Raw genomic sequence first — 9,245 nt, 5'->3', positions numbered from 1 at the left:
GATCAGGCATGGCAGCATATTGTCGACCAGCCTTATTTCATGCTTAGTTAGATGCACGCCTGAATTAGACACACATTTGTACGCCCCTCATCTTTCTCCGTGTTGTGTGGAATTAGGCCAGCGTTCAGTTAAGGTAACAAGGCGTGATGTTATTACCGGACACAGAACGGCGTCGGCCATCGTGTCTTTGCTGAGTGTCATCAGGAGGAATCTGCCTCTCCATCCTGAGAGACTGGAAAATGAAAAGAATGGAAAGTTTCTTTTTCAGTCCTGTTTTTTAAATGCTTTATATAGTTAAATGAAGAATAATTTCCATCTTTTCTATGGTGACTGTCGTGTCGCCGCCGCCGTTATTGACACAGGTCATGTTGAACGCTGACTAAAACCAGTTTCTGTCATGAAACGAGCGCGGTGAGCGGGGATGCCGGGTTTTTTTTTTTTTTTGGAAGTGGAAAATATGTAGAATCCACAGACTCGCTGGCTCCTCTCAGAGCTCTGCCTTCGATTGGGGGAATCACATTCGGCGTGTCAGGCGGGCCCCGGCCTGGGCAGCCGTTGCCGCGGGCGACCAGCAGATCAGTGATGTGGCGGTGATGCCTCTAATGAAGCTGACACAGCACAGCCTCCCTCCTCGCGGGCCCCTGAGGGCCTCCTGCTCTGCACGTAGCGCCGCAAACACTCCCCCGCACCCCCTCCGTCCCCCACCCCCTCCCCCCCTTCCCCTCTTGTCTCAGCTTAATGTGCTTCTGATTTGATGGCGCCTCCAATGCATTGCTGCGTCATTTATTCTTCCGCTGTAGATGAGGGGTCAAGGCGAAGGCAGTGTTTGTAGTAGCTAAAGTGGGTCACAGTAGTATACAAACAAAGCATCACTGCACCCGTTTTAGAGTCTCTCTCTTTCTCTTTCTCTTTCTCTCTCTCTCTCTCTCTCTCTCTTTCTCTCTCTCTTTCTCTCTCTCTCTCTCCTCTCTCTGAGTCTGATGAATGCCTCTGTGTTGTTTTCCAGGAGCTGCCCAGCTGAGGTGAAGGGGAGGGCAGAGGATCCCAGTTCAGCCTGAGTGTAGATGACCTGCCCCCCGGAAACAGGACCATGATCTGAAAACGGCTCCACGCATCGAACCCCATTCTTCCTCTCCTCCTCCTCCCTCTTTTTTTTTTTTTTTTTTTTTTTTTATAAATTAAATCTATTTTCTTTTATTTTTTAAAAACAATCTTACGGGTGGACAGCAGCTCCCCCCCCCCTCCCTTTTTGACCCGGCCGCTTCGGACAGAGTCAGCTCGCACGGAGAGAAAGAGAGAGAGAGATAGAGAGAGAGAGAGAGAGAGAGAGGAGGAACCGGAAGAGATTAGAGATTTTTAGGAGGAAGAAAATACCACGACAGCCATCCGTGACCTCTGACCTCTCACCACTCCCCCCTGCCTCTCCCACCGCCACACCGGAACCATGGGGAGGAAAAAGATCCAGATTCAGAGGATCACTGACGAACGCAACAGACAGGTTAGCACCAATTAAAAGAGCTGAATGTATCATAACTTCCTGATTTCACTCCCAGCACTGACAGTAACATGCTAATATAAGGACAATCTGAATAAATGAAATAGAACAATGTAGAAGTGACCACCAACATGTTTGACAGCACCGTCACCAAAACACCAAATGAGGGAATATATAAGGAAGCAGTGTGTTCATCCCTCTGATCACACACTGAGAGTATATAACCAGGACTGCCACAAGACTTTATGTTGGGTTTCCCTTAATTCATCAGCCATGTGTAGAAAAAGATGAAGTTCTGGTTTAAGTCTACATTATACAGAGTGTGTTGACTATTCATTTCATCTATTATTTACTATGTTAGTCTATTGATGTAAAGTAAAGTAATGATGAACACTGATGATAAGTCAATATCAGCGTTCATTGATTATCACTGAACGAAAATCCTTCATTAAGTGCAGTTTTACATACATATGTGATGTTCTGTGATCACAAATATATGACATAATAACTTTAAAGAACATTGCTCTCAAAGTTGAAACCAGCATCTGATAGAAATCACAGACAGAGAATCTATAACGAGGAGCATTAAAGCTGTTCTGAAAGTTTAGAAAGTGACTTTAAGTTAGTTCCTGTCCATTAGTCAGCCATGTGAAGGACAGAGAGGTTCAGATAGAAATCAAAAGCTTTGTGGTTTGAATCTTGTGTTTGGATAAAAGCATCTGCCAAAAGTCAAATAATGACAAACACTGATAATAAAGTCAATATTAGCATTCATTGATTATTATTGTAAGAATAAATATTGATCATTCATAAACTTAATTAACTGCAGCAGCTTCTGTTCAGTGATGTAATGAGTGATTTTTGCATTTACATCTGATACTGATAACACCGTCAGAGCCCGACTGATAAATCTGTCAGCTGATATTATCGACTGATATTAGAGAGAGAGAGAGAGAGAGAGAGAGAGAGAGAGAGAGAGAGAGAGAGAGAGAGAGAGAGAGAGAGAGAGAGAGAGAGAGAGAGAGAGAGACTATTACATATCTTTATCAAGTGTTTGGTATCAACATCTGAACATGCCTTTATTATCATTTTTTATTTTATTAAGGGACGGTGTACATTCACGAACATTTCAAAATAAAATGTAAATGCACCTGAATTAGCTAGAATAGCTAATAGCTTTCATCCGTTGTCCCTCGGCAGGTCAGGACAGAAAGAAAGAAAAAATAATCAAATGAATATATTGTCTCTAACTCCACTACTTTGTGACCAAATGAAAATAAACAGCAGAGGTGCTGATTAGATAGACCTCATGGTGCACCCAACCATCACGTTAAGCTTTGTGATGTATTACTGAATATTCAAGTTCTTCTTTCTTCATGTTCACTATCAACATCTTCACCAGAGAGCAGTGACACGTTGTGACACGTTTCTTTTTCCAGCTTCCAACCGTTATATTTTTATTTTACTTCCTGTTACTGTTTTATTTCTTCCTCCTGTTTCTGTTTCGGGGGTTAAACAAACTAGATTTCGTCTCATCCTCATCCCTCTCAGATCTAAAGAAAGTGATCATTTTCACTCCTCCGCCTCTGAATGGCTTTGTGGAGACAGAAAAACTTTAACTTTATAACAGTAGCACAATCCCACGAGGATCTTTGCTCCGTTTCCAACAACACAACAACATAATAGGATTGTTTTTTATGAGGCTCATATGACTCCACAGAGCCATCATGGGGTTTCTTAGACACCCCCCCCCCCCTTCTCTTTCCCCCTCTGCTCCTCCACATCTGTACAGCCTACAGTGGGAAATAGCACCAAAGTAAAGTATGATACCCCCCCCCCCCACACTCCCCCAAAAACAAACCAAACAGCCTCAGTCCCTCTGGTTACATCAGTGGCATTGTCAGAGAGGATGAAAGGGTAAATGATCCATCTAAAATGAGTCAACTGGTAAATGGGCTTTGCTCCATTGAGCAGATTGAGTAATGGATTTGACGTGCCCACCTTCAAAAAGCAGGAGGAAAAAAAACGACAAGAAAAACAAGACAGAAAGAAAGAAAAAGAGAGAGAGAGAGGGAGAGAGAGAGAGAGAGAGAGGAAGAGAGAGAGAGAGAGAGAGATAGAGAGAAGAAGAGGAGGAGAGGAAGAAGGTATGTGGCTGAATAAGACCTGAGCGGTGTGAGATGGCCCGAGGCTTTTTTAGGAGAGGAAAAAAAAATCATCCTTGGTTTTACTCCTCATCAATCTTAGCAGGTTGCATTTCCATAAAGGAGGAAACGGGGCCTGGGGGGGGTCAGCGGAGTATGATGGCTTGTTATTCATCAGCATACAATTGGACATAAAGAAAGGAAGAGGAGGAGGAAGAGGAAGATGAGGGGGGGGGTACAAGTGCTTCTGTTGGGATAGCCTGTGGTTAATGGAGCCGTGGTTGTGTATCAGGTGTTGAGCAGTCTGTCAATAAGGTGAAGCTCAACACGCTGGCTGTGTCAGAGTCAACGATTACTCATCAACCGCCATTAACAAGCAGCCCACGCTCTGCTTTAATCACACCGCCGCTAACCTCATCCAGACCCCATGATGAACCCACACACACACACACACACACACACACACACGCACACACACACACACACACACACAGACTTTAAATAAACTTTAAAATAAATACAATTAAAAAATAAGTAAATAAATAAAATTAACAAAAAAAGAGATAGTAAAAGTAAAAATTAAAAACCTAAATAAATAAAAAATAAAAACAAACACACACGCATTAAAAATAATAATAATAATAATAATAATAATAATAATACAGTAGATAAAAATAAATACAATTAACTGTGAAAAGAATAAGTAAATAAATAAAATTAACAAAAAAAGAGATACCTAAATAAATTTTAAAAAATAAATAAAAACATTTAAAAAAAGAGATAAAAATTAAAAACCTAATAAATAAAAATAAAAACAAACACACACAAAAACATAAAAAGATAATAATAATAAAAATAATAATACTGACTTTTATTGTTTGTTTGTTTTAATTTCTACTGTTTATATCTGATGCTCTTATTTACGGAGCAATTCACAAGCAAACAAGACTCAGTTCAACAGTGAAGTATTAATCTGCTGAAGAAAATAAGTGTTTTTTATTTTTTTTTTACACGCTTGCTTCTGTGTTGCTTCAGCTAATGAACAGTGGAGCTCGTGAAAGGAAATCAAATGATTTTTTTTTTTTTTTTGGAGTACATGCAGCCCCGTCACCCTCCTACGTGTTGATTCAGAGACGCTGCCATAAGCTCCAGAAAATAAACAGCGTTCAGAGTGTGGGTCCCGGCTGGAAACATGACAGCATCTCAAATGCCACATTTCTCACTGAGACAAAAAGGACTCGAAACATTTGGATTGATTTGATGGATTTTTTTTTGGTTGTAGTAGAAAGGAAGAAAAAAAAAGCAGAAGCCGCTCTCTCTCTCTCTCTCTCTCTCTCTCTCTCTCTCTCTCTCTCTCTCTCTCTCTCTCTCTCTCTCTCTCTCTCTCTCTCTCTCTCTCTCTCTCTCTCTCTCTCTCTCTCTCTCTCTGTTCTCACTCTCACTCTCTCTCTCTCTCTCTTTCTCTCTCTCTCGCTCTCTGTCTCTCTCACTCTCTCTCTCTTTCTAGGTCTGTTCGAAACCGCATACTTTCCTACTACTTGTACTAACTCTGACATCATTTGAAGTATGTAGTATAGAAGTATGTAGTATGTAGTATAGAAGTATGTAGTATGTAGTATAGAAGCATGTAGTATGTAGTATGTAGTATAGAAGTATGTAGTATCAAAGTATGTAGTATGTAGTAAAGAAGTATGTAGTATGTAGTATAGAAGTATGTAGTATGTAGTATAGAAGCATGTAGTATGTAGTATGTAGTATAGAAGTATGTAGTATCAAAGTATGTAGTATGTAGTATGTAGTATAGAAGTATGTATTATGTAGTATAGAAGTATGTAGTATGTAGTATAGAAGTATGTAGTATCGAAGTATGTAGTATGTAGTATAGAAGTATGTAGTATAGAAGTATGTAGTATCGAAGTATGTAGTATGTAGTATAGAAGTATGTAGTATGTAGTATAGAAGTATGTAGTATGTAGTATAGAAGTATGTAGTATAGAAGTATGTAGTATCAAAGTATGTAGTATGTAGTAAAGAAGTATGTAGTATAGAAGTATGTAGTATAGAAGCATGTAGTATGTAGTATAGAAGTATGTAGTATGTAGTATGTAATATAGAAGTATGTATTATGGAAGTATGTAGTATGTAGTATAGAAGTATGTAGTATGTAGTATTGAAGTATGTAGTATGTAGTATAGAAGTATGTAGTATGTAGTATGTAATATAGAAGTATGTATTATGGAAGTATGTAGTATGTAGTATAGAAGTATGTAGTATGTAGTATTGAAGTATGTAGTATTGAAGTATGTAGTATGTAGTATAGAAGTATGTAGTATTGAAGTATGTAGTATTGAAGTATTTAGTATGTAGTATAGAAGTATGTAGTATGTAGTATGTAGTAGGTAGTACGCGGTTTCGAACACAGCCTCTCTCTCTTTTTCCAGATTGTGCTAACACACACACACACACACACACACACACACACACACACACACACACACACACACACACACTCTCTCACAGAGAGGGTTGACTTCTCATTAACACTGCGACCCGCTTCTTGCTTGAAGGTGTGAGAGGAAAACAGTTTTTCTCTTTTCCAAATATTAAAAAAGAAAAACATAAATCCAATTTCATACCAAGCAACACTTTTTTCTCTTTCACACTGCAAAAAAAAAAAAGTACATTAAAATAGAGTTGTGAAGTGAGAGGATTTATTTCAGGCGTTCAGGTGTTTGGAGCTGCTGTTTAACTTCTCATACACAATGAAATATGACTGACAGGAAGTGAACACTGTATATCTGCCAACATAAAGCTTTGCATAAATAATGAAATGTATTTAGAGCCAGAAAACATGATTTCTGAGACAGTAACCTGAACTAATGTAATAAACATGAAGCTATAGTACAGTTAACCCTCCTGTTGTCCTTGAGTCAAGGAAGGAAGGGGAGCAAGGGAGGAGGAAGGGAGGAAGAAGGAAGGAAGAAGGGAGGAAAGGAGGGAAGAAGGAAGGGAAGAAAGGAAAGAAGGAAGGACGGAGGAAATAAGGAAGGAAGGACGGTGGAAAGAAGAAAGGAGGGAGGGAGAAAGGAAAAGAGGAAGGAAGGAAGGAAAGTAGGACAGAGTAAAGAAGGAAGGGAGGAAGGTAGGGGGGAGGAAAGAAAGAGAGAAGGAGGGAGGAAGGAAAGGAAGGAATGAAAGAACGAGGGAGGGATGGCAGGAGGAAAGAGAGAGGAAGGAAAGAAAAAGAGAAGGAGGAAGGAAGGAAGGAAGGAAGGAAGGAAGGAAGGAACAGTAAGATCAGACGGGGTCAATTTGACCCAGGAGGACGACAGGAGGGTTAAAGAGGCTTTTTGTGACTTTTTCTGCTGTTATAATGTCAGATGTTTATGGTTAAAACTTAAAGGTGAACATAATGTAAAAATGCTGCCTGGAAGTCAAAAATCAGGGCTTCAGCTTGCTCTCAATACTTAAAGTTAGCTCTGCTTTCTCACTGAAATCACATCAGATTTGATCAAATAATAATAGTTAAAGCTGCAAAACCGCAAATTCTGTTCAAAATGGCCGACTTCCTGTTGGAGTTATGGTATGGGTCCAAGAGACTTTTTTGTGCGTCTTTAGATGATACATAAATTTACCAAATTTCATTTCTCTGTGTCGATCTGAGTCGAGGGGCTCAATTTTTAAATATTCTAGGGGGTGCTATTGAGCCATTTTGCCTCATGAGGATATGGGTCCAAGAGACTTTTTTATTTTCTAGGGGAGCCATTTTTTCTCGCCCATTTTTGTGATCCTTAAAATATCAAATTTTTCGCCGGGTCGGACATGGTTGCGAATTTTGGTGACTTTTTGGGCACGTTTAGGCTGTTCGTTTTGACAGAACGATGATAATAATAATAATAATAATAATAATAATAATAATACTAATAATAATAATGATAATAATAATAATGATAATGATAATAACAATAATTTCGTCAATTACAATAGGGCCTTCGTTAAAAAATAAAAAAAAAATAAAAAATGAAGTATTCAGAATAAAAACAATGATGACAATAATTTATAATATACAATAATAATAATAACACAACAAATATCATAAGTTAAGAAAAGGTAATATGATAAGAGATTGAACAGATGACTCAGAGTTTGCCTCCAAGCAGAGCATCAAATGTCCATCTGTTCATTATCAGTCTCTGTTGTTCACATCGTTGACTCATATTTCTGAGGAAAGAGCAAGAAAAATAATAAATTCTACTATTATAGTTTGTTTATGTAGTCTGTAGAGATGGAGGAAGCTTCCTGGAGCCGACCAATCAGAGCAGAGTGAACTCATTAAGAGGGCGGGGCTTAAAGAGACAGGAGCTAAAACAGCTTGTTAATAGACAGAGGCTGAACTGAGGAGATGCATAAAGGACCAGTGCAAGATAAGAAAGGAGTTTTAAATGGAAATCATGCAAATATATTAATAATAAATTCCAGTAGAGACACAGAATATTAATATAGAGCAGGAAATGTAAAGAATATGAGTTATTTAAACTACATTAAAATGATAATCCTTCAGTACTGTTACATACACTTTTTTTCATGCAGGACTTTTACTTGTATTGTTGTATTGTTACTTTTACTTCAATAAAACATCTCAAAACTAAAAACCATCTGCTAATATAGTCTAATAAATACTAACTCACTGCACTTTTTCTCTGGAAATCCTGCAAAGATATTCCAGTAGAGCCCCAGAATATAAATATAGAGCTGGAAATGTGCAGAATATGAGTCATTTAAACTACATTAAGATGATAATCCTTCAGTACTTTTAAGTTAATTTTTCATGCATGGCTTTGACTTGTAATGGAGTATTTTAGTAAAATAAAGAATCTAAATCTGCACTTTTTTCTCTGGAAATCCTGCAAAGATATTCCAGTAGAGCCCCAGAATATGAAAAAATATGAATAGGGTTTTTTTTATGCATGACTTTTACTTGTAATGGAGTATTTCTTTTTACATTGTTGTATTGTTACTTTTACTAAAATAAAGACTCTAAAAAACTAAAAAACATCTTAAAAACAACTCTTGCACTTTCTGTTCTCTAGAAATCATGCAAATATATTCCAGTAAAGCACCAGAATATAAATATAAAAGCAGGAAATGTGCAGATTGTTCTCCTTTAAACAATCCAGGAAAGTTCTGTGTTTTCTGTCGTGTCTTACGTTGAGAAAATCATTAAAAATAAAAAAAAAACACAGAAATAGGAATTCACAGAGGAAGAAGCTACTTCCTGAACCGGACGCTTTGCAGCTCCACACTTCATGTGCTTCATGTGCTTCATGTGCTTCTGTTGCAAAGCATCAAATAAAAAGCAAGCAGAGTTCAAGTGTGAGTAGAAAAGGAAAGTTTCATTCGTTTATATATATTTGCTCTGATCAACATCGACAGCGGATATTTGAGATGCGTCGTAGTAACGATCGCTATCATGTTTTAATTTTTGAGAGAGAGAGAGAGAGAGAGAGAGAGACTGTAAGCTAGCAAATGAGAAAAAGAGAGAGAAAAAGACTGTAAGATAGCAAAAGAGAGAGAGAGACTGTAAGATAGCAAATGAGAGAGAGAAA

At 38.2% G+C, this 9,245-nt stretch overlaps 1 protein-coding gene across 1 annotated transcript in view; it reads left to right on the top strand.

Annotated features, from left to right (window-relative positions):
- The first annotated feature begins 1,333 nt into the window (after positions 1-1,333).
- The window catches only part of mef2d (myocyte enhancer factor 2d), an 84,748-nt gene continuing 76,836 nt past the window's right edge, over positions 1,334-9,245 (top strand). Inside the window, 1 exon segment of the mRNA XM_053327251.1 lies at positions 1,334-1,498. Coding sequence (XP_053183226.1) covers positions 1,445-1,498 — 54 coding nt within the window. The 5' untranslated portion in view covers positions 1,334-1,444.

This window comes from Scomber japonicus, chromosome 10 (genome assembly GCF_027409825.1).
Source record: "Scomber japonicus isolate fScoJap1 chromosome 10, fScoJap1.pri, whole genome shotgun sequence".
Taxonomy (NCBI): domain Eukaryota; kingdom Metazoa; phylum Chordata; class Actinopteri; order Scombriformes; family Scombridae; genus Scomber; species Scomber japonicus.
This window is presented reverse-complemented; position numbering and strand designations above follow the sequence as displayed.